Raw genomic sequence first — 26,478 nt, forward strand, 5'->3', positions numbered from 1 at the left:
TCCTCCTCCCCTGAATTTAAACATACATATTGAAAACCAGAGACCTAATAGGTAAAACTCTTCCCTACTGTGACAACAGATCAGAGATAAAACTTGTGGTTTTGCAGTCCATAAAGAATGTTCAGGCAGACAGACTCAACATGATGGGTATGTGCCTACAGCACTTTTAATTTTTAATTATTGTTAGTTATAATTATCTGACTGCGTCTGAATGAAACCCAGCAATATGGCTGGAATAGATTTTGGTATTCTTGTAATTTATTAGCTTTGTAACTACTAATAATTAAAATTTAACAATACTCCAAGCACCACAGCAACATTTTTTAAGAAACGCTAGCCAAATCTGCTAGGATAACTGACTAGGTCATTTTCAGGATTTTAAAGGAGAGCTAACATAAAAAAAAAAAAAAAAAAAGGAAAGACATATAACAGACTCTTAAGAGCATATTGACAACCAAAATGCAAAGATATAAATTCTGTTTAAAAGAAAAAAATGGATTGTACTTGCAGAAAATTAATTCTACTCATGATTTTGTGGGTGCTTCATATGAAACTTAGAAAGACCTTGTGGTTTGTTTCCAGCAAGAAGCTCCTGGTGTTTAACACCTAAGTCACACATAAGTTCTGAAACACAGCAGAAGTTACATTAAGTGAAAGTTCTGCCTTGAGATAGAGCCACATTTCAGGTCCCATTTGTCCTGCCATCCACACACTCCCTCAGGGAAAAATATTTTCTGCAACTTCATCAAAATACCATAGATTCGCTTTTCTCTCACTGACTGTATGGACACTGGAGCCCAGAAGCACTGAGATATTTCAGAGTGTTTCAAGCACATAGAGCTGTTTGTAAGAAAAATTTTACTTCTATTTAAGTAAGCTTTCGTGTACCCTCAGGAAGTAGTTAAAGCTCATTATTCAGGTAGGAGCTGGAGACATTAACCTTTAAAAGATTTTGAACAGCTGGGTACAGACCCAAAATTGCTTAAGTCTTTCTTCAGTGCTCCGACCGTTGGTCGTAAACTGAGCCCTTAGATGTAGTAGCCCTGTAGACTCGCCCGGGTGCAGGTGGGTCACATTCGAGCCAAGAGGCTCTCATTCTCCCCACATGCTTCAGGGGACACTGTTGTACCCAAATGGCCCAAGGACCACTGGCATGAACAGTTGGAGATGTTGCTCCTCATTGCCCCACTGCCAAGGAAGCCACCACGGGTACAGAGCAGCATCTTAACATGCCCCATCGGGCCACATCAGACTATGTGGGGGCTTGCTGCAGTGCCCCCCTCGCCTGGGCAGGATGCAGCCCTCTACAGGAGACACATCTAACATCGAGCTGACATTAAAAGCAGACTTAAAAAAAGAAAACCTGCTTAGGGCTTGATCTGCTCTAATCAGCAGAAAGAATCCCAAGGACTTTGATGTGGACCAAATCAAGCCCCTGGAGGACGTTCATGGTAAATCATTATTAATATAATGAGTGCAATTTCTGTGCAGTAGCTCATGCTTGTTTATGGATATATGAAAATTGCCAGCTTTTCACATAAAATAAAATGAGGAGGGAGACAGACCACAGTGTTAGCCAATGAGCCATAGTAGCCACTCTCCTTTCGATATGTGTATGTTTAAAGAAAGTGGGCACTTAAAATGACAGCAAATTCCTCCAGTGAAGCTCCCTTAATTTAGTGGTTTGACATATCTCCAAATCTGAACAGAAAAGAAAGCCCTTTATTCATAGCAGGCAATAAAACACCTGAACACCTGTGCTAGGAAAGACCTGGCAGGTACCTTGCTCCCTTGGTACCTGGATTATTTGCGCATTGTTTATTATATCCCTTGCCTTAGTTTTCATCAATTGTAATCATTTAGGAGGAAACGGTATGATTAACAGTACACAAGCAAACAGCAGGAATTAATCCTTTAAATACAAATACTTCATTGGTTATGTGATGGCTCCTTGGAAAAAGCAGTGTGGCAAAAGAGTACATATGAAAATCCTCCTTAAGTCTCCTCTGAAAATCACTGCTCAGTCACAATTTGCTTAATGTAATTCTTGATGCAAGCAATTGAGGAGGTATCTTTCCCTGCTGTGAATCACACCACGAATATAACTCTCAGCACCCATTGTGTGTCATAATTTCTGACCCATCTTCAGTGTTGGCAGGGCTCCCTGCCATGTTTTAAATAGTAAAGACCAAAATTTCAGTTGTCAAAGAGCTAGCTCATCTCCCACGTCCGAATGCCCTGCGTGCTGCTGTGGCCTCAGCTGCCTGTGAGAAGCGGCATGCTGCCGGCGGCCGGCAGCTCCTCACACAGGTCCTAGAGATGGGGCTCTGTTTGAAAGGGCTCCTCCCGCCCTACGCGTGAGGAACCCCCCAAATCTCCACCTCTACACTTGTTTCAGTAAGCATGTTTCAGTAGGGGGCATGAAATGCCATAGCCTTGGTGTTCTATACATTAGCTATAGATTTACTTTATTTCAGGAGATTTTCATCATATTCATAGCTGTCAATCTCACAAACTGAGGATGTGAAAAACGCGGAGCTACCAGCCTTTCCTCTTCTGCCCTAAGGGTACGTGGGGTTATCACACATACTGCTTCCTTTGTGTTTCATACTTAACCTTACCATGTTTTCTTTCCTTATTTCCAAGGAGATAATGTAAGCAGTTAAATAACACTCTGTTTTCTTTTCTTCTGGCAATATCATCAAGGTAACCTCACTGACTCATCGCTCCAGATTCACACCAGAATTTCCACCGTTTATAGAATGAGCTCTGTTCCTCAGAGCTTTCTTAAGCCTTGGTTTTACGGCTCCATCAAATGGTGTAAACTTCAAAGAATAAACCTATATTAAAATACGACCACTAGTTTGGAAGTGCAAAGAGGGTTTGATTGCTTCCAGAGCGTTACACTGCCAAAGCAGTATTTGCACCAACCGCTAAAAGTACATTTACAGTGGCAACATTTCTCATCACATGGCACACACGTGCCCTTCTGGGCTTACTCAGTGTTTACCCTAACTGTTTAAAGAAATATTCACAAATCAGCGGGGCTAATTCATGCCGCTCCATAACATCTCTAAAAGTTACCTTTCCTTGTTCCACCTGTCATCTTCCCCACCCTCCTTATTTTTCTTGCTTTTCTGTAAGCACCCTACTCTAAATTTCTTCTTGAAATAGTTGAATATTCAACTTTTTAAAAAGTATTTTCAGTGGTTTCACTTAAAAATACAAAGAAGTAAAACAAAGCATAGGTTCAGATTTTGACACTAGTTGTTTTATGCCAGTGGGAAAGCAAGATCAGAACCGAAAAGTCAAATTCACCAAGTGGAACCCCTTGATAGATGGTGATTTGCCCACATAAGAACAACTGAAAAGACTGAAAGGCTTATGCAGACTTAACCCTAACTAGCAGCTGAACAACTGGTTCACTAAAATAATACTAAATCTTCATTACTCAACAAAAATATAATCAACAGGTGAGGAATTTAAAGCAGGCAGCTTATACATTTGAAACTGATGAAATAATTGTGCCAAGGCAGACTGGTTCAAAAGTCTTGAGAATTTCTAACTGATTTATACAAATTTTGTGTCCTCCTCGGCTCAGGTATCTCAATTAGTAAAATCCCTGGCATCAAGTAAGCACACATTTCTGAGTCACCGCTGAAATAAAGATGAAAACTGTGCAGCTAGGTATTGAATTTTCATTCAGCCAACACCATTCAAAACTACTCATGTAATTATTATGAGCACAGAAATTTTAAGTGCACACAAATCCTGCATAAAAACTGGAAAATTACAATCATAATTTATCTGATTAAAGCTGCTATTTGCAGATATTTTGCAATGCACAACATTTCACAATTGAATCACTATGTAATTAGAACTGTTAACTGCAAAAAACGGGCCACTTTTAAGACTATAATTTAACAAGGTTCTCTTTATTTGACCATCTGATTTTAAAGGTTAATGCAGTGACCTAGGAAGCCAGTGTGCCCATTCTAATTGTGCTGGCATTTTGACCAAACCCTACTTTAAAGGAAAAATTGGAGGAAAAATCAGAGCTGGCTTTGCAAGCCACTGTTGCCTTCATAAAACGTTCATAGTGAGAACACACAAACCCAAAATCTGCTGACTTTATTAAAATATTAACAAGGTATAGTTAAAACTTTTGTACACTTATGCAAATCAGGTTGCTAGAACAAGGAAAAGAAGAGATTCCCCTGGGAGAAAAAAAAAAATAAAATCAACAAAGTGAAAAGATCAACCATCCTTCCACAGCATGACAGCACGACACAAGAGGCAGCAGCTTGGGAATTCAGCAAGATAAATAAAAACCCTCCAAAGTTTAAGTAAATCATGGTTTATAAAGCTAATAGATTTAAATGAGGCACACGGTACCATTCTATAAAAAGACTGCATTTGCCAGGGCACGGTAGCAGTATTTTGGTAGCCGTGCCACACAGGTAAGATATGCCTGAGGAGGATGGCCAGAGCGGGCACCTCCCGGCAAGCTCCAGCGGTCTGTTCCCTGTGAGGTATCGGGCACACACACCATGGAGGCTGCAGCATCTGCATGGGTTTAGCACCAAAGGTATGAGTGTGATTTAAACCCCAGCCCCACCAGCACGGCTCCAAGGTGGCCCCTGGGGCCAAGGCCCCGAGGGTGGCTGCAGCAGCATGCTGCAGGGTCCAGCCCCTCTGCAAGGCTTGCTGCACCGGGGAATGGGTGCGGGCCCAGCACTGGCTTTATGGAGGCTAAAACTGCTGAGGCCCCCAGTGCTGCCAGGGAAACTGGTATGTAATGCCTGGTTTGCACAACTTGCAGCTTCATTAATATGCTAGTGTCTTGGTAAGCATTGTGTTGAGCTGCACCCATGCTTTGCTTTCATACCTCGGTAGGGAAAATTCCTTTACTTCTGACTTAATAGTGAAGAAGGGGAGGAGACAGCTACCATTTGCTTAGTCTTTGTATGTTAATCAGTCCCTAAATTATTAATAGAGAAAAAGAAATTATTTACAAGGTGTTTGACGTAAACATGTCAGGATGTAGCAACACTACTGTCAAGAGAAATACTCATAAAGAATCACGGTATCTGTCTTGTCTTATTTATTTATTCCAGTCATGCTCAGAGACCCCTTTCTCCTGATAGCACCCGGGGAGGCAGGAGGAGACTGAGAGACTGTTTAAGGGCAGAAGAGACCATACTGAGGGTATGCACCTTTTCTAAATGCTACACAAGGGTGACAGTTGCACAGAGAAATGAACAGCTTTAGCTTTGCTTTTACTCCTGTTATAAACATACCTGAAGCTCTGTTTGAAAGAAGAACTTCTGTGGGCACTGGGAACAGTCATAAATTTTATCTTCCTGCCCATGGACTGCAAAGATGTGCTGCTGCAGTTTGTTTGCCTGTACAAAAACTGAAACAACATAGTACAATTAGTTAAGATTGCTTCATATAAGGCATCTCGTCTTGAACTACACTTTTACAATGGCAAAGACTCTGAAAAGTCCAAGGATATCTGCCAGAGAAGTGCTGATACACTTGGTTCAGCAGAATTTCCTTACAAGTAGTCAATTTAGAGTCTCCAGGCTGACAGTCAGCTTACTTCTAACAGACTCTAAATCCTGTATGGATTTTTGATATTTCACATAAAGCTAACGCTGTCCACGGGTAACTGGAAGAACTCAATCATCAGACCAAAGAGAGGACGTCACTGCTCCTGTGGGGAGCCCTGGGCCCACGGCAGGTGCATCAGATGCATTTTTAATGCAGGACAACTGGGCCAGGAGAAGCCTTGATGGCTGGTCTGGAAGACACATAGCTCAGAGTAGCATTTCTGGCAAACATGTGAATCTGAAAGGGTAGGTTTGTCACAATTTTTAGACCTTGTAAATGGGTTGTCCATTCAGTGTAAAAAAAAAATATTATGATTTAACATCAGAAATATCACAGCATTTGCATTATGATTTTGGATCATTATGATTATTCTGACTTGATAAAGTGAAATTCAGAAGTGAAACATACTGAACCACAGGCTTTAGCTGATTAAAAATATATCTCATTTAATTTTTGTCTCATTTTATATGACTGATCATCAGTATGTGAAAATAGCTTCTTCAGCGGAATTAAACACATGCACTCAAAGAGTTATTTTACAGCATGTTTCAGGGAAGGAAAAATTAACTCCAAGCTCACATAAAAAGCAGGTTCTCAAATTGAGGGCCAAACCCTAAGAAGCGTGGGTTCGCCTTACTCCCACTGAAGTTAAGGGAATCCAAGGTGCTGCCATGACCCTTTACTGACAACGGGTCCACTGTCACACCTATGTGATCCTCACCTCTCAAGCAGTTTGGAAATGCAGATGTTAACTACCGTTTTGAAGAGAGTATAAAAGGCAGCCTTTAATGTGCATCCTGCAGATCCTTTAAAACCACGATCACCCAAGATCATTTGCACTGATGAGACAACTTAAAATGAACTACAGGGAAGGAATACCTAGCAAGCCCCAAGACAAGAGTTAGAAATGTGCCACTACAAGAAGACTTGGCTTAAAGAAACCTCTGAGAAAGCGGCTGGCAAAACAATATTGTTGTACAGTTTGGTCTTATCAAACCTTTACGCACATGAGTCTCACCACTGTGAGTGGACTACAAGCTACCTAGTCTTTAAAGGGCCCTTGCTCAGGTGAATAAGGGCTTGCAAGAACAGGTCCCTACCTTGCAAGTCCTGCACTTGGAAATGCATCACACCTTCAGGCCACAAGGTAGAATTTAAAAGGCTTCGAATTGTGGGGGGCGATGGCAGAGCCCACCACATGCAGCAGTGCTGCTCAGTGTCAAACACCACAGTGCTGCTCTTCGGAGCGAGCCCCAGTTTCAGACAGACAATATTTTGAACATTTCCAAGCACAGTATTTCTTTTTTCCCAAAGAAAGGAATACAGTATTTTACAAATCCCCCGAGTGTCATTTCTGGATCAAGCCATGCACACTGAGGCTTGTCTTGGCCTCCCTGTCTTACCTGTGAAACAAACAGGGCATTTGAATGTGCCTCCCATCCCCTCAAAGCTGTGCTCAATCAGGTGACACAGGAGCTTTGCCGGAGAGTCAAACATCTGGTTACACAGCTTGCACTCATGATTGATGCCTTCCTCTGCAAGGTTCAAATGATACAACTTGTTAGTGACACAGCAGATTAGCGTCGGGGATGCAGCAGCAGTCGTCGAGAAACGCCCGTGCCGGCGCGCACGACTTCAAGGACCTGCAGCGTTGCCGCGGCTCTGGCCTCATCAGAAAAGCGGGCCAAGCCGCTGGCGCGGGCCGTTCAGGTGTACAGCCCCCAGTCACATTTAGGGGCGTTGATTTTCAGCTGCAATGAAAGCAGCGCTGCCATCAACCCGCCGGGAGCCCATGCGCCTGCTCCCAGGCTCGTGACAACACTGCACTGCTCCACCTCGCATCCTGCCACAAAGGGAGAGCATCCCTGCTCTGGGTATAGATTATTAAATAGTCAAACAGCATTTCAAATGAATTTAACAGTGCGAATTCAACCAACAACACTGAAAGCGGGCTGAATTGCTGTCTTCACCTCAGACTACGCTATGAACACACAGGAGGGGAAGAAACTATCGGAGAATAGAAGGAGCCCAGAGCAGTGTCAGCCTTAATTTTTTTATCTCTTGACTTTTACCAAGGTGAAGAGCGACCATTGAAGGTATTTAAATGTCATTTGAAAGTGTAATTTCCACGTCATACATCTTCAGCATTGAATACAGAGGGCCCATTTTAAATGCCCCTATATTCTATCTGAACTCATAGGGAAATAACAATAATTATTACTATTGTTTCAAGCCTACCACTTTTGTAAGATTATGTGTTGTTTCTCTCTACTGAAGTTTGTGGTGCTGGGTGGAGGCGAGCCTTTTTTTGGGGTACTGGAGCCATATTAAAGCAATTTTCACACATAAAATTAAACAATCCTTTGGTTTTCTTGAAGGGAGGGAGGGAGTTGTAGAAATCAGGCAACATAATGTACAGTTTCTATAGATCAGAAAGCACCTAAAGTTTAAAAACTTTGTGGATGGTTTCTGTAAATACTTCCTGAAAATGTGTCTTTTCTTCAGTGTGGCAGCACATAAACTTTTCATGAAAACGTATTTTAAAAACTAAAGAAATTCTGTCTTTTGATGTATACTCAGCTATATTTTTGTATCTTCAAATATCACTGACTTCAATTTTTACTTTCAAGATAGCTAAGAAATGACTACATTATACCACGAACAAATCTCTTGCCAAATGCATTTAGATCTTGTAAATAACGTGAGTCTTCAGAAGCATGGTCTTTACTTACAATTGCTTTAAATTAGTTTTTTATATCTTTAAAGGGGCTAAACAGAGGGAAACTATTGTTTTCTATAAGGCCTTTGGTACTCTCTGGATCCCAAAGCCCTTTTACAAGGCGGGGAATTAGGTGCCAGGGCAGGCAAATGGCGTGGCTCTGCATGCAGGATGCTGGGCACAGCCCGTGCCCGTGCTCTTGTGTATTTGCACCTTGGCACGTTTGCAACCAGAGGCAACTCCCAGAGCATGCAGGCCTTGAAGGGTCCTCCACGTAGTGTGAAAAATAACAATAATTTAAGAAAAAAATTCCACCCAGTGACTTGTGCAGCAGCACATGTGTGTGGTGAGCTGCCCACGCCATCTCAAGGCCAAGTGGGCTCTGGAAACCTGTGTGGTAGTGGGTGCTCTGCCCTGCACAGCAGTGGTGGCACACAGGGCGAGAGCAGGGCGCCGATGGCGAGTGCTGGCACCGGAGCTGCGGCGGGGGAGTGGGAGGCGAGATGGGGAGAAGTAAACATGTGGGTTGGGAAGAAGGTAAAAGAGAAAAGGAAAGGGAGGAAAGAGTCAGGAACAGAAAGATGAAATGGCTGGTGGCTCCACAGCAGCAGCTCCACGAATTCCCTGGGCAGCCATAACCAGAGATTAGGATAATTTCTAGGATGCAGTGAGGTTTGCAATTCTCTGGGCAGCCTCCACAGATGGGCACATTGCCCTCTCTGACGGATGGGTTTCAAAACCTGACCCTCTTCCCTCGCTGTGTAGCGTAAGGCTGGCTTCTCCCATCAGACCCTTGCCTGAAAAGTTTTGGCTTTGCAAAGACTGCACAATCTGCTCTGGAGGGGAGGAGGGATGGGGAAGGGATAAGTGCCTTGTGCCGAGCATCCTGAGCATGCCCAGCCACACAGCTGTGTACAGCAACCGAACACGGCAATAAACCTGGAGAGGACAAAGCAGGTACTGGGGGGAATGGAACGAATTCCTTCTACGAGTAAATCAGAGAAATCATGTTTGACATTAATTTTCTACCCTCCACATACTGGGCATTTGAAAACAGTGATTCATGTACAGCCTATGGTCCTGTGTGAGCACGTGTGTTCATAAATACGAACAGACACATACTGCTGATTAGACGACTGCTCCTTTTGCAGCCTAAATACCTATAATTTCAGTAAAATTTTAAAAAAACAACAATGTTCAGCATTTAAATTGAAGTATATTCTTACAAGCTTGGTATGTTTAATTAGGTAACAGAGATTGTGTATTTTCTTCGCTGATCCCTGCAGTATTTTAAATAGTTAAACCCATAACAAACAAACTAAAACTCGAATGAAAAATAATAAAACATAATGGGTTCCTGCAGATCTGGAAATTTATCCCACTCGAGGCAAGACCTTTTGATTTGCAAATCCACTTCTGAATTATAAGGCCTTCTCCTCACCGGTGGGGGTTTTTATTCCACTCCCACAGGAGTCCATTATGTATTTCTTGTGTCTATAAAACCATCCAGAAAGAAAAAAAGGGGGAAAAAGTACCATGGTTAGCATGACAAACGTTTCTCTTTTCATGCATGTGTATTCAAAATATGAAAATGCCCAAAGATATAGATAGAATTGCTGCTATAATCACTCTCTCCTCTATGGCATTTTACAGCATATTATTTTACACAGAAGCACGGCGCATGTATAGGGATACTCAGTCACCTTTGGAGAATAACTTCCTTGAAATATATAAGATCATATAGGTACATGCAAGGCAGCTTTTTGACAATGCGGCGTGACAGCCAACGCTCCAGTCAAACATGTGGCGTTGGGCGTTAGCAACAGAAAACATATAATCATTTCCCTCATTTTTATTCCCCCCCCTGGTTTTTTTAAACATGACAAGCATATACGAGAGACCTACATAACTCAAGTGAATTATGCAGCCCCTCTCATTTGTAAAATAAAATGCAGATTTTTACAGCTTGCTGTGCTAGATCGTCTCCCATTTCTCCATAAGTGTATCTGTGCGGGGATCAATTGATTACAGGACTAAACGAGCAATGCACAGCAAATTAGAATCTTGGGTGTCTTGCCTTTTTTTTTTCCTGGACTCAAAATAATAAGCATTAATTTTACACTTCATTTCTCAAAAAAAATAATAGGATGTGCTCTTGTTTAAAACAAGCAGGCCTGCTGGATTCTGTCAGGCTGAAACTATGTCAGGCCAAAAGAGGAACAGAGCGCTTTGTGTAAAAGTATCATGGGGAGATGATAGTATCCTGTAATGTTTTCAGTACCTACTTTTGTCTCCAAAAGCATTTGATCCCTGGCAGACACATACTTATTTCCATACTGGTCTTGAGGGAAGCCGGTAGGAATGAGAGCTGATTATCTGAATCCTGAAGGTGAAACCTGGGTGGTGCCCACTGATGTCAAAGGCAGGCATTTGTATAAATTTGGAGGTACATAATTTACTGCCTGTTAGCAAGGATTAGCGGGTTGCGCAGACCCAGCTGAACTGCGGTGGCAAAGCATGTCGCTCATTGTTCCCAAGTTCGGATGCGGTTGCAGGGTAGTTTTAAATATGTTGATAGGGTGCTTAGTAGCACTTACACTGTCGTTCTGCCCATTTTAGAGTGGGAATATGCTTCTTCATAAAGCTATTTCTGCTGCAGCAATGTGCATTTAATACATATTACAGTGAGTCTCTAAGCCTCTAAGAGAACCGACACTAGCAGCCTCCTGGCGAGGATGCAGTATAATTAATAATGCTGTATTAAACCCATGTACTCTATCAGCTGCATTGCTAATTATAACTATATTAATGGCAATATAAAAGTACGCATTAACACTGTCGTGTACCGACATGTTATCACACCAATAACAAATAGGAGATTTGAATAAAAATCAAGATGGCATTGTCTCTACTGTTAGTTAAAACTTCTCTCTTCAACTTGATTTAATAAAGCAAAATTTTCCCTTATGGAATAACCGCAATAGTCCAAATTTGAGAGATCGTGTAAGACAATCTGATGCTCATTCCAGACAACACCATGTACATATCCTACTATAGCTTCCCAGTATATTTCTACTCCACTGCAGCAAATTAAGGCAATAAAGGGGAATCTCTTTCCTGTACTCAGATGTACACATCCATGAGTTAACTGCACTTTTAATGAACTTTGAAATACTATTATTCAGTATAACAAAGCATTAATACACTGTGTTCACAGAGAATCTTCTCCTGTCCATTATATCATAAATTTGTTAGAATTAAATGGGCCATGTGCTCTAATTATAATAGAAATAAACAGAAATTGGAATGAACACAGGGAAATAAAATGAAAACTGCATGGAACTATTCTGTTTATGCAATTCATTTCCAGTAAATGAGTAAGCAAAGGGAAAAATTTATAACGTAAGAAAAGCAGCAGCTTCTCCAGTAATTTTTTCCGAGTGTTTGTGAAGGAGCAAGAGGCTGGGACCAGGGTAGGATGACAGTGATGGACACCCCCCTCCAAAACAAAGCCTTCAGAGAACCACTTCGACCCCTTGCCTGCCTGGCACCACTTCACCACTGGTTTTCATTAGCAACAATCCAACAATGGAGGTAAAACCAAGGTATGAGAAAACGATGCGACTGCTACGAGGGGTTGGCAAATCTGCAGATGCTCACATCGGATGAAGACAACGTCTGCCATACAGACGACATTTCTTCATCGCCATTGCTGTCTAAAGCCCCTGACCTGCTATACAAACCATTTGGACCACATTGCTCTATTACATTTTTGCAATTAATCCCAGAGGACGTAGCCAAGCCCCTCCCTCGCTGGTGGGGCAGCTGCAGGGCGAGGGAACCCCGCGCTCCTGCCCCGGTGTGGGCCAGCAGCATGGAGCCGCTCTGCGGCACGGCGCCCCAGCGATTAGGCAGCCCAGGCGGTGAAAGGCAGCGGATTGATGGTGTGGCAGTAGAAATGTCACCTGGGGAGCTGGGTGCCGTCCTCCCAGGGATGCTGGAGGTCAGTTACTATGGCAACGCCGAATGAGCTCAACCTTGTAACTGACCCTTATCTTTTTTTGATCTGTGGCCCACTTGGGACCTTGGCTGGAAATCAACTGGAAAATAATCTGGTCACATATCAGAAAGAAAACTATTTATACTTATTTATCCAGGTAGAGCTCATATCTCCCTTTGACGACTCAGAGACTAAAGACACCCATCATGTTCCTGTAGCGTTTCACACGGCTGTGCAGAAACGCCCGGCTCTGCGCTGCAAGAAACCTTGCCAAACCCCCACCCCCACCACTGCAAAACACACACACTAACTGCCACAGATATCTGTGCTCATGGGTCTACTGATATATTGCCAAAATCTTGCCTTGCTCACAGCCCCTGACTTGCCTGTGTGGATAAACATACACCTACACCCCTTCTTGGATGGTTTAATATTTTATGTTGGTATCTGCTACTCATATTCTTTTGTGTTTTATCTCTCTGCTGAAATATGATTCCACTTTGAAATATATTTATATGATCTAGAATGGCACAACACTGATGTCTTTTATGAGCCAAAGATTGTTTAATAAAATCTTGCATTCCTGCTTCATCCTTATGACAATTTTACTATTATAAGTTTTCAAGGGATATGAGAGCTGTCCACCGTGGTTAGAAACATCACTTTAATGAAAAATGATAACACAGGGACTTGGATTTTTCTAGAAACTATGTGAGGAAAACCAACAAAAATAAAGAGAGTTCCCAACTTGTATTTTTGTTGGTTTTCCTTATGTTTGCTTTTGGGTGAGACTCATTAAAATCAGTTCTGTTCTTCATGGTTTTCCAAGGGATGGGCAGCCTGGACAGGGGTCTGGCAGCACGAAGGGGCTGTCACTGTTCTCCAGCTGGGGAAACTCTCCAGGGGAATGGGATTTGGGAAATCAGGGAAGATGTTAGGAGACAGAAGCCGCAGGACCTGCTGGCAAACATAGGTGCTAGAGGAAGTGCCTATGGATTCCTGGTAACAAACTCCAAGGCTTCTGGTGATGTACTTCTTATACACATCTGTGGCCTCAAAAAGGTATTCTTTTTCAGGCTAAATTAGCCTAACCACACAACGGGCTTTAAACTCTTTTCATCATCTCAGGGGGCCTCAAGCTCAAAATATGCAGAATTAGATGCCAAATTATTTATAGGGTAGCTTGTAAGTTCACTGCCTCCAGTACATGTCAGTACACTGCAATATTAAAATGACCATTAAAAAGAAGCACGGTCCCAGAGGGACTGGGAATGAGATTGCAGGGAGTTTCCTACTGACTGCAACGGCAGTTTCTGTGCTGCTCCAGAGCCCCTGCCTCCCTCCCAGCCGCAGGCTGAGTGCTCCCCCACTGCATCGCTTTCCTAAGGGGAAGGCTGAACCTCAGACACACAAGATGGGTCTGCCCAGCCTGTCTTCATCAGCTTAATTTTCGGTTTACAAGAAAAATAAAATCTGAAAGTTCAAAGGAGTTCATGGAGTTGTGCATCATCTATCCGCTGACTGCAGAGCCCCAGAGGGACCCCGCCTGCAGTGCTTTATTTTAGATTTAGATATTAATCTAGGAAAATGCATAAAGATAATTTATAGAAATGCACTACACTTTAGCACAGTAACTTCACACTCTATCAGCCTTTCTCTGAAGATGCCTTTTTTTAATAGCCTATATTAAAATTTCTTGTGGACTGAAGTCTGATAGGTCTGGCTGCTCCTTCACAATAGTTTGTTAAGGAATAACTCCAGTGGCTTCCACGGAAATGCAAAACCTGTACAGGAAAAGAAACACATGCTGCCTTTGAGCGTGCAAGCCCATACACACAGAATGAGTCTGGATAAAGTTAATGAACCCCTAAGAACGGCTAGAGGTCAATAAAAACACTGCATTCCAACACAACTCAACCCTAGTTGTGTATTTGAATGTTTTGATATGTTCATTGCCGTATTATTTCAAGTTTAATGTCGATACGTGGTGGAACTGAAGTAACACAGCCCTGAATCCACGCCCATGGCCACACAGTCCATTCCCTCCACTAGCTTCCCTTGTGTCATCATGTTACTTAAACCTAAGTACCCCTTACTACTCCTGGACTCTTCTCCACTCTCTTCTCTTCCCTGGAAGCAGCTCCCTGCATTGCTACACAGTGGGAATACGTCCGTCCTCTGATCCTATTGACAACAGCACATCGAAGAGCTCAATACAGACAAACAGCAATAACTAGTATCTACTTGGCATCTATTCTTCTTGTGAAATTAAAAATTAAAATTAAAACATCATTATACCCTTATTAAACATCCCACTGGAATATGCCAAGTGCTTTTAAAACATGGAAAGCTTTAAACCAAGTTTAAATGGGTGTAAAGCCCTTTTTGCTCTTTCTACAGGCCTGGCACATTCCCCAGCCTCAGCACCAGGGCCACCAGAGCTGCAAGGTGTCCCCTTCCCACCACAGCCCACCCAGACCTCCTGTAGTCCCAGTGTATATTGATTGTGGTCACACAGAGGCCCCCAGAGCTGCCAGGCTCAAGCAAGAGCTGCCAAAAGCAAAGCCCTCCCTCTTACTGGCAGCCCCCTCCCCTGCCTGGGCACCTGCGCACGGGGTGGCAGCTGCATCCTGCAGCTACTGCTTCAAAGCCAAATGTGGGGTGCATTTTCGTCTGCCCAAAGGCAGGTTCCCAGGGTGGGGATCCAAGTCAGGGTGGCGTTCAGCCCTGGCTGTCAGCCCCCTGCACTAGCCGGGCACACTCAGGGTAGCTCATGGTATTTTTTTAAACACATGAACTCCCACTGATGTGTGTCACTGATCTTCAGATTATAGTTTCCCAAGTACACATTGACATGATAGACTATAAATCTATCGTGTAAATAATCATCAGATTAATGGTCTCTAATAGTATATAATTAACATGACAGACAGGCTACAAGCCAGTTGTTGTCAACTATACTCAGCAATGCACAGAGTAGGAGAAAGCCATAACCACTTCCACGACATCAGAGAAGCAGAAAAACTGGAAAAAGGAGAGATAAAAGCAGAATGCATAACAAAATGAAAACACTTCTAAATGTACAATTTAACTGAGAAACACTGAAGGTTCTTTCAGGCATCAAAGTATAATAAATGTCAAACTTGGGAGGTGGCGGGGGGGGACGGGACATGAGTAGAGTTTTAGTTGCATCAGCAAAGAAAAACTCAGTTATCCCTGTATTGGTGCGATGCCTCTTGAGGGAGTACAGGCGAACTGGTGCAAGGGGCCTTATTCTGATATTGAAAATTCTGCACAAACATTGGAGTATATATCCAGTAATGTAGACTTTACAGCAGTATCAGCTATGGTCAAATTAAAGTTTATATTAGTAGAGATACTTGGAAAATGACGCAGTGGGCATGAAGTTATAAGTGCAAGTGAAAACCAACCATAAGCATTATTTCTGTTGCAGATCACCAAACGGCTTGGAGATTGGCCAGATGCTGCACTCCTGTAACGCTGGGGCAGTCCGCACCCACTTATTCAGATTAAACAAATGCATTTCTTTTAAATATGAATTCACCTTCTTTTCTTATTAAGAAACAGTACTGTTAGGGAAAAGCCTGTGGTTGAAAAGCAATCTCTTACGGTGTTACCATCAGCTGACGGACCAGATTTCTAGAATTCTTCCTTAAAATACATGCAGACAAGCAAAAAAATGGAAACATCTCAGTTTTTTCTTGGAAAAAAAAAATTATAGTTACCCAGCTATCTTGACATGATTATTTAGCACAACTGCACTGGAGCTTATTTGTTCATACAAGGGCTGAACAAACATCACAGCCCAGCCCTGGAGAGGCTTCGGTCCCCAACCCCTACCCTCACTCCCTCTCCCCACAGACTAGGGCGGGAGCTCAGGGACACAAACCACTTATCGGAGCTGATGAAATGAGATACCATTGCCAACAGAGGGAACCAACGGTGACTAAATAAGGTCTGGCTGGCTAAGATAGGTGACTGATTTTGCATGGCATGAATATCTCTCAAAGCTCGTTAAGTGCAAATATGCCCAAAAGAATGAAAAACCCCTATCAGACCTATTTTAAGTCAAGAAACCTAAGGTGTGGTAAAGCATAATATTCCTTAAGGCAGTCAGAAAGAAGAATCTGCATGAAAACAAAAAAATATCTCAAGCATCTCTGCATTATGCAGACATATACTCTTGTACTGTGGGAATATGCACAAGTGAATGTACAGAGCATCTCCCATTGATGCTGATGGGATTTACTCGATTAACACTCCACTGTCCAGGTGGAAATCATACCCTGTAGCAGCTTCATCTTGAATAAGAAGAAAAGCTGTAACCCAGCAACCTTTTGGAAGCGATCTCACTGCCAAGCAATGACTCTGCATAGCACAGACTGTAAAGTTACTCAGTAGCACTTATCTAACATACAAACATTTATTACAATACATAACACCTAATATCAAACTAAATCATCTTTCCATTAGTCTTTTGTTCTGCACATGAGCCACACAGATTGCACCCTTCACATATGATCTAGAGCTGTATTTGTCCAGCACAAGGACACAGTTGCTCCGAGCTCGCCGCAGAGGACCAGTGCACGCATCCTGCAGAGCCATACAGGGCGTCAGTGGGTTGGCAACATGGGAAGAAACCTTCTTCCAGGCCCCTAGACTCAAAGCACTCTGGCTTTTGCCTTTGTAAACAAATCCCTTTCTATTTTATTATGTGAGTAGCTCAGTCAGGCATATGGCTGTTGGCAGATATGCTCTCAGTGCACAAGATGGCCAGCTTGGTTTTATTTATATTTTAGAAACACATTTTATTCATTTTATATGTCACTAGCTTTTTAATCCATTAAGGAAAGCCATGTGTAAACTCTTATGTTGTAGACAGACTCTAAAGAACATTTGTGGGCAGTGACAGAAAACTTAGCGTAAGATACAAGGAAAGTTGGTATTTTTGCTCAAATAAAGGGATCTGGAAATGCTGATCTTGCGATGGGGCTGAAGAGGTCCTCTTCCAGCAGTAGGAAAGCATGAGCATGCCACCATATCAAAACACAGTGACAGTCAGGAGGATCTGATGGCTCATTAACAACAGGACTCCTACACAGCTATTTTTGCTTAAACTCATCCAGATCTCAGGCTCATGGCATTGTATGGGTTTCCTGGCCTCTCTGCGACTTCATTCATTCCCAGAAGTTACTTTTTTTAAAACCAAAAAACCAAGCCTCAAGCCTCTGCCCACAAAGAAGTGCTAAGAAGTTCCCAGGCACAGAGGATAAGCAGGGCCAAGCAGGACAGTACCTGCAGGGGTGGGCACAGTAACAGACTGGAGTCCTGCAGAAGTGGCCAAGATGATTTGGAAAGGTCCAAAGGTGTAGTAGGATTGCTGTAGAGAAAGACCTGATGTGCATTCATTGAACTTGAAATAGATTTAGGGGTATCTACCTAATAAGCCCAGATGAGAAGAAGCATATTCCACAGCCCTGCAAAAGTTACTGAGGAAGAGTGAAAAATGAGAGGAAAAAAATCAAGCTGCTTTTCAGCTGCTCCCTCAAATAAAATAAGATCCTAAATCAAGCTGTCATGGAGTTTGAACCAAAAAGGAGGAAACAATAAAGGTCTGTCAGAAACCTGCTACCCACCATTTTATACTTCATTTTTCTTGTGAGCTCTTATTTTAAGCTTGGATTCAACAATCGGCATTAAGAAGTCGGCATTTGCTCCTGTCACCCCAGAGGGGTAAGGAAGATACAATCGTATATATGCAAAATAGGTATGAACTCTGATAACAATACTTTGCCTGTAGGCAAAAATTGACTTTTTAAATGGCAGCCACTCTAATAATGTTAGCCTAAGACCCACCCTTGCAGGATTTTCTTCTGCTTAGTAAAAACAAGTTACACAGTGACAGGAAAGGCAAGGAATTTGGGCACTGACAATAACATGGGGAATGTTTTAGTGGGAACGGGGGAAAACAAAATAATAAAAAAATAAGAGATCAGTCTGATTAAACTACAAATATACCTACTATACCTACATGGAGGGGGTGAAATGGCACTTCTGTAGCCATAGAGGCAGCAAGGAGCTCAACCAAGATCTGTTCCCCAAAGCTCCCCAGTCCCAACCAGCAGCACTCCAAGTGCCCTGGCCTCAGAACGCCTTTCCCATCCTTTGGGAAAACTGCCTACAGGGGACAGGTCTAAGGGATGTGTGGCAGACCGTGTTTATCCTTTAGATTTCTATTCCTTATGATCACCAACAGAAAATGCGTTAGTGCACAAGTGCAAGAACAAGGCTCCCTTTCTAATCACACCTGAGGCTCATGAGGCCACAAAGTCCAGGCCCTCAGGGGAGCGCTCAGGGAGACCTAGGATGTTCCCGGTCCACCCGTGCACCCAAACTACCTTGGCAGGCTGTGGGGAGCCACACCAAGGCCATCCAGCCCCAGTGTGACCAGCCCCTCCTCCCATCACACAACAGCACCGCCGAGTCGCGGGGCACATCCTGGGAAGCCGCACGCAGGCAGCATGGCATGAACAACAGTTGAATCTTTGCAGCTAGATGAGCATCAATTATGCATTGTATCAAAAAACAAAATGCTAGAGCATGGAGCAGGCAATTCAAAGAAGCAGCATGACCAAAGCAAATGCCAAAGAAATGAAAAATATGTCCAAAACTGTGACAGAGCGCTTGCCTACTTTTCATGTGACACTGTCAATCATCTCTCATTCAAAGATCTCAAATACTTGGGAAGAGATTACAGAAATATTCAAAGATACAATATTTGTATTTTGAATGTTAATTTGACACAAAGGAGTGTGCATAAGGGAATGTTTATAATCAGCACTTCAATAAACTCACAAATGACTCTAGTATTTTATAAGCTTGTTAGAAACAAATCACTCCCTTAGCTTATATTTACTTACTGATGAATCATAAAAGGCCTCAATACACAAAGAGTAAATTCAAAAATATTTTCCTCTTGTTTTATCTTCTATGACAATACTGAAACCTTCTCGTTCAGGCTGTGATTCTCAACTATGCCCCTCCTGGTTTTATGCCTACGTATCAGTTTCTCCATGGGACCAGAGGCAGTTTTGAACCTTGGTTCCTGCCCCCAAACCCCCTGTAAAATAGTTGCCCTGATCTGGAGCTGAACTGCAGTAGCCAGAGTTGCCTCCTGACCTCGTACTGCCTGGAGGGGCAGCAAGTGGAACATGTCCAGTTGTGTGAATTTACTCAGCAGTGAAGATGCAGTCCGAGTGCTCAGTCTTGAGAGGAAAAGAAGACATGCACACCTCCTGGAGCAATGCACAAGACAGCAGAGCAAGAGTGTACAAAAAGAGATTCTGCAATGTATTTATAAACATGCCACGGTCCCAAACAGCTGTATGAACTGTAAAACACATCAACTGCTTCAGTTGGTCTGCAACTGTGTGGCCGAGGTGTCACTACAATACAGGCCCTTATTACCACGCAAACACCCTGCACACTGTCGATGCAACAGCTCGATAATTGACCACAGCTGAAAGCCCCTTTTAGCCTGTTTAAAAACATGGTGATGCTTTAATGCAATACAAGTCATGCTTCATCAGACAATGTAACACCTACACCTTCCAAATGCTTATTAGTTATATGCCAGCTCAAACCATATAACGCTGTAGCTGCAAGCACAGGAGACTGGTGCTAGCATCGACTCCTGGCAGTAGCCATGTCGTGGTACCTATGTGTGCCGTGATAGCTGGATTTCCAAAGTAATTGTTTCATAGGTCGGCATGCTGGATTCATAAGCAGTAAGTAACACAAATGGAGGGAAACAAAAGTTGGCAGAACAATGCCTCTTTTTTCTAATGTAACTAAGTGCTGTGTGCAGTAATGGGAGTGGTGGGGATACTTGCCTTTATGCTCCTATTTACCCAATAGAAAGAACACAGGGATATTCTAACACAGGTTTTTACTTAACATACAGTTAAGCATTACACAAACATTTTATTGTGGTCTGTAAAGATGATCTATTTACAGAAGTTGAAAAATCACACACCACATTCAAGCATAAGTGCTTGTGGTACACACACAAATGCAGAGTGACTTTGCAGAAGTAAATGTAAAGTAGGCTTTTATTGTAGATGGCTCTGTTGCTTCATGCACAGGCATCGAATGCATCTTCACCATCTTTCAAGACAAACCAAATGCTGCCATGGACCAAGCTGGCTGGGCACACATCAGCTTTGTAACTGTGTTAAGAGGTTGAAGCAAATCAACACAGCCAGGTCTACCCACAGCCCGATCATCTGCTGGCACTGCCGGAAGGTGAGGCTGTGAACTCAGGAGCAATGGTGCGAGCTTGTGGCTGCTCACCTGGCTCCCGTAGTGGGAGCCACGGCAGCTTCTTGTAAGATTTTGAGGCGGTTTCTGTAACCTGCCTAGTGCCGAGGCTGGCCTGGTGGTCTCTGCAGGATACCGTAAATCACTGCAGTATTGCCGAATACATCAACAAAGGTTGCCTGAATTAGTATGATTCAGGTATGTATCGAACTGAGCCGATTAATCATTACAAACATACATACCTTACAAATTAGGATTCACATTTCCAGAGTACATAAGATGCTTCTATTTCTAGGAATTTTAATGGCAGCCATGAGAATAATATTTTAAAGTAATGCACAAGCCGTAAATCATTGTACAGGAATTTACTAAGAAGTGCAAAGTTGACAAGTGATACGCTTTCAAAATCTGCTAATCCTGAAAAATAAAACTTGGGGCTCCAAAGCCACTGCCATATGGTGCTCCCACAGCACCTTCTGTGATCCTCCGAAGGGGCAGAGCCCCCCAGTCATGGAGCTCAGATCCCTCACCCACCACTCTGGCTAGCAGCTGGAGCAAAGGGAAGGCCCGTGGATGGAGCGTCCTGGAGATGCTGCTCTGCTGCGCAGGGGAGAGGTCTGATGGAGGAAGCCTGGGCAAAGGGAGGTGGAGGGAGGCTCTCCCAGCACAACTCCATCCACTGCCATTCCCTGCACTTCCATACCACTCCTAGGCAAAGTTGCCTTTGCCACGGACTTCCCATTGCTGACTATAATACAATGTCTCCAGCACCACAGCTGCAAGGTTCAGCTCTCTCGGGCATGTCTGTGTTTTAGAACTGATGCTGGTGTCTGAAACTTCAACTACATAAAGCAGTAGCAAGGTTTATAGCCTGTACCCATGTGTCTCCAGGGCTGAGCTTAAAGATCTGCAACCCCTGTGCCACCAGGCAAGGGGGGGCTGCTTAGCCCCCTGCTCTTCATCCCCAGGTGATGTGAAGGGGTAGGGAGGCACAGCGTCCGTGGGGGAGGATTCCCTATACATGGTTCAAACATCAGCACTTCAGCCCAGAGAGAGAACAGTAGACTAATCCTCAACCACTCAGTAAACTTTGTGTCTAAAAGGGTGGCAGGAAAAAACATAGGAATTCTCAGAGAGGAAGAAAATTACTGTGGACATGCAAAACACTAATGATGCAGGAAACAAACAACTGAAGGAAAACCCATACAGGACATGTCAGGGTTTCGCAAGGAAAATGCAGACAAGATGCCATGGTGTGTGTCAGACACCTCAGTGCTGTTCAGCCTGAAGATACTGGGATTTTCCCTATAGTCACAGGGTTGCAATTTTAACACTGTAGCTCCATCTTTGACGCTACTGAAACAGAAGCATGAATTTTAAAAGGGAAGAAGTCACATCTTGAAGAAAATAGAAGAATACACTTCCAGGTGGGGAAGGGTCACAGCAGTCTAAGTGACTAAGTACAAAAAGTGCATTGCTCTTCATTTTTGCAGAAGTGTCCCAAATACAGTGCCCTCCAGAATTCTCCTTTGAATTACCCATTTATTTTTGAAAGCTTTTCTGGAGAAAATGAGCTTCTTAACAAATTAATTGTGAAGCAGAAGCATTTCTGAGATTCTTTTCTCAGTAAATACATGACATTTCTGAGACCAGTTCGGAAATTCAGTAAAAGCGATAAGTAATAAGTACAGGTGAGTAAGTTATGATCATGTGCTAATGAAACACAAGTGCCTTTCTTGTGTGTGTTTTGTGATGTTTTGTGATCGGGTGAGAAGCAGTTGCTAGTAGACAAATCACGAAAGAGAAAAAACGTCTACTGCATCAAGATTTTATACCAAATACTTCTGCCAAGAGCGTCTCTACCAGAAATTGCTGCCTCAAAGGATAATTTTGTTTCATGCATTCAATTACTTTCTGTGCTGCATCTGATGTAGATGGAAGGGATTCACCTGTGCTTGGCAGCCATCAAGATCACATGGCAGCTGAGGCATCTCATCAGTTTTGTTTAACAGTGAAATCACATGGATAATTAATACACAGACAACTGAGCACCTGAAATTCCATTCCTGTTTCGGAAACATAACTTGTGCACAAACAGCATAAAACTTTTCTCTTGGCCTCCCACATCTCTTCCTCCTGCCTTTGGCTAGACCCAGTACCCTGGGCAGTAGTATACTTGCTTCACACAATGTACCCAAGATACAGGTACACTTGCACTTTGTGAAAGGCACCTTGTACTGGAAGGGGGAGCAGCCGGGAGAGCTGTGGGTGGGTGGGCGGGGGAGCTGCAGCTCTCCCAAGTAATCAGGTCTGCTGGTGGTAGCCTGGAGCTGGCCCCTGCCTGCTGCCCTGGCCTGGGGCAAACACGTCCCCTTGCCTGCCTGCACCGTCCTTCTGCAGCAACAGGGAGAAGTGCATAAACTGATACAGTCTGTGCCTGCGCCCCGCCAGGCAGCAGCACTGTGCCCACTGTCCCCAGCCAGCCTATCCTGAGCACTCCTTATTTCCAGGAATAAAAGTAAACCAAAACAATCCTCAAACAGCTGGCAGGACATGCAGGGCACAGCTCAGGCTCACTCTGGGGCTGCCTCCTGCCTCTGTGCCCAGCAGGTCTCCCAGAGGAGGGGAGCGCATCAGCTGCTTTTGGCCATGACCAAAGCCAGGCACCTTGGGCACGAGTGGTGATGATCCCCCGGCTTCCTGGTAGGGACTTTGCTGGGCCCAGCATTGTTGGCAGCACTGTGCCACCCTGCACAGCGAGTACGGGCAAACCCCAGCCCAGGCATTGGGACCTAGATCACAAAGCAACATGGAAAAACAATTTCAAAAGGATCACAAAACCTGCAATATCATTTATGCTGTTATTTGGCAGATGCTAAAATCCGCCAGTATCACCCTATTCCTGCTACATGCAAGTGAAGTCAGAGGAAGACCTTCTCCTGGCAGTCCTCGTGTCAGAAGTTCGTTTACTCTGCTGGTGCACTGCCGTTCAGCACGCTTGCCCATCCCCTGGCCCTGCGGCAGCGTGCCGCGGCAGTGGGGAGCTTCAGTGGCTGCAGCGTGGGCAGGCACGGTGCGAGCAGGCTGCGCGCCCGCAAGTCTGACATCTGAAACAATACTCCAGCCCAGGTGCTGCATCTTTAATTATTACAGGTCTTCACTCACATGCCCAGAGTTTAAACAATCATTGAGGATTTTAAGTGTTTTCATCACGCCATTTGGTTTCCTTTTGCTTTTCAAAGCAAAGGATGTATTAATCAATAAAGATTTTTAAAAGAATTAATTATCAGCATCATCAAGTCAAGCTCCCCAGTGCCTCACTGTCCAGTGCTTGCCCAAGTCCTCTTCCCTTCCAGTGAAGGATCTGCCATCTCTGCAACATCCTCGTGCTTTTGAGCCTTAAAGCAGTATTAAAATCAATTCACTTGGTGTCAAAAGCCCTCATTCTTCTTGCACCCACCAGTACAGCTGTAGTATTCATCAGATTTTTACCACCAGGATTAATGTTATAAAATGTCACTTGCTACAGTAAAATTTATCAACATTATTATATACCATAGAAACTGCCACCACAGACAAATGCACTACATTAAAATTTTGTCTAGAGCTCCCTAGAGGAAACATTTGCTGCAATTTGTATAACAGTTTATATATTTATGCTATTTAATGGTACAAAGCAATAATTATGACTTCATTCACTGATAAGCAACAGCATTATATAAATCAGATGCGGATTTAGAACATGCCAGCTTTGTCACTGGCCTACTACTTGTAAATTATGTTGCTGTTAAAAAAAAAAAAAATCTAAGCAAATATGAGTTAGCAGCAGGAAGCTAATAATGTGCCTCCAGCTGTTCCAGTTAACCTGCAAATGTGGCCATCTGCACCTCAGGAGAAAAAGAAAAGGAGAGATAGAGGGAGGGAGGAAAAGGAGAGAGGAGAGAAGCTCCCGCCAACACCAGCACAAAGCCTAGGCCCTGAGCAGTAGGAATGACCTTGCTCCTTATGACCAGACAAGCACATATTTAAAATCAGAAAAGTTACTAAAGAATAAAGGACCTTTTCTCCCCTAGACCCACAGAAAAAAAAAAAAAAAAAAAAGGGGGAAAAAAAAAGTCTTTTCCACTGCCTTTTTTCTAGAACAGGCTGTCTTTCACCTCTGGGGTTATTATTTACTGCATTGCAGGTTTGTCCAATGAACAGGTTTTCCTTACAACTTCTGCCTTTCATTTTTACTTTTTAACACCTCTTCACAGACCCATCTTGTATTATTAAAAAAAAATAAATGGTGGTCATTGTAATAGATTTATTCCTGCTTCAGACAATTTAAAATGGATCTGCAGGGCACAAAGGCTGAACTATCAAACAAGACCAAAATTCTCAGATAGAAAGTCACAGATCTCACAGTGCACAGCGGCTTCACTCCTACCTTTGGGTTCATGGGGATGAGGTGTCCTTAGGATGTGCGAGTAGTGTTCGCTCAAAGATTATTTTATAAGAGACTTCTGTAGAATCTGGGTCACAAGGAACTGTCACAAAATATTCCCTTTGACATTCATCCACACACTGAAGAGACAGTGGCTGAAAGTGCACATCCTGCATGTCGTTACACTTTGGTAATTTGACAGCAGTTTAATACTAACAATTCTCCAAGATCCTTGTTACTGAGGGCTCCCCAATACCCCTCCTAGATAAGGATGGGGAGGGTCTCAAAGGATTTTTAAATTTTTTTTAAAGGCCCGACTGTGTAAAACAACAAACTTAATTCCTGTGAAGGGTACCAGGTCAGGGAGGTCAGCACACCTTGCCAGAGCCACACCACTCCGCCTTGCCTGCACTGCTATGCAACGCCTTTGTACTGCCAATCCTCCCCATCACCCCAAAAAAGTCTGGTTCTGACACAGGTTAACAAAGCAGCAGTTGGCCTTGTGATGCTTAAACAGACTCAGATTTATCATCACTCTTAAATTAAAAAAAAAAAAAAAAAAATCTCATCTTGCTTCTTCCAAAATTAAGCACTCCAGTTCTTTTGTTTCCTTGTTTTAGGTGCACATTTGCTTGTACCAGTTCAAGTGTCATAATTTTAATAAAACCCTTAAAATACTGAAAGCGCCCAGTACTGAGCCTTGTAGACCCTGATCTCACAGATAGGCAGTGTGAGCTCCTCAGAGCACATCACAGTCACAGAACAGGGGATCTACACCTGAGCAGTGTTGTATGGACATGACAGCTATTATTAGATTTTCACCAAGGAAACATGATTTATCTTCATTCCAATTTTTGTAACTATAATTCATTCCAATGCTAACCCCATTTACAGGGATTTATAACTCACTTGAAAGATTAACTTAGGCATACATAATTTCAAAGGAACAAACCCAATTTTTTTCTTGGAAATACTGAATTTACTTTAAACTGATCAGCTGTGATAGCGTTAGGGCTTGTGTGTGATTTTAAAGCCTCCTTTAATGATTTTTTTCTACTTAAGAGTTTTGTGACCCACTGTTGTTGACTAGACCTTGGTATTTTCAAGTGAGATACCTCACCCTGATGGTACATGCAAACAGTAACTGCACATCTTTTCCAAATATTTACACTACACTTTGGGGATGTTGGTGGATATGATAAAAACTGTGACTTGCAGTAGGTTAAAGAACCGGTAGTTGCATGTTGAATCCGTAAGTTACCAGTATTTACCTATCAAATCATGTTAACCAATGCAAAGTGCCATCAGGTTGATCAAGGAAAAGGCAACAGTCACCTCTCCAGAGGAAAATAAGCTTTTCAGGTAAACCTGTAACTT

The 26,478-nt window shown here is 43.1% G+C and overlaps 1 protein-coding gene across 2 annotated transcripts in view; it reads right to left on the minus strand.

Annotated features, from left to right (window-relative positions):
- Positions 1–26,478, minus strand: part of ZNF423 (zinc finger protein 423) — a 236,299-nt gene that overhangs the window by 16,890 nt on the left and 192,931 nt on the right. For both annotated transcript variants that reach the window (XM_074839633.1, XM_074839634.1), the window contains 2 exons: positions 7,020–7,151; positions 5,301–5,416 (listed from right to left, as the gene is read on the minus strand). In XM_074839633.1, the coding sequence (XP_074695734.1) occupies positions 5,301–5,416; positions 7,020–7,151 (248 nt within the window). The remainder of the gene's footprint in view (positions 1–5,300; positions 5,417–7,019; positions 7,152–26,478) is intronic.

Source organism: Strix aluco, chromosome 14 (genome assembly GCF_031877795.1).
Source record: "Strix aluco isolate bStrAlu1 chromosome 14, bStrAlu1.hap1, whole genome shotgun sequence".
Lineage (NCBI taxonomy): Eukaryota > Metazoa > Chordata > Aves > Strigiformes > Strigidae > Strix > Strix aluco.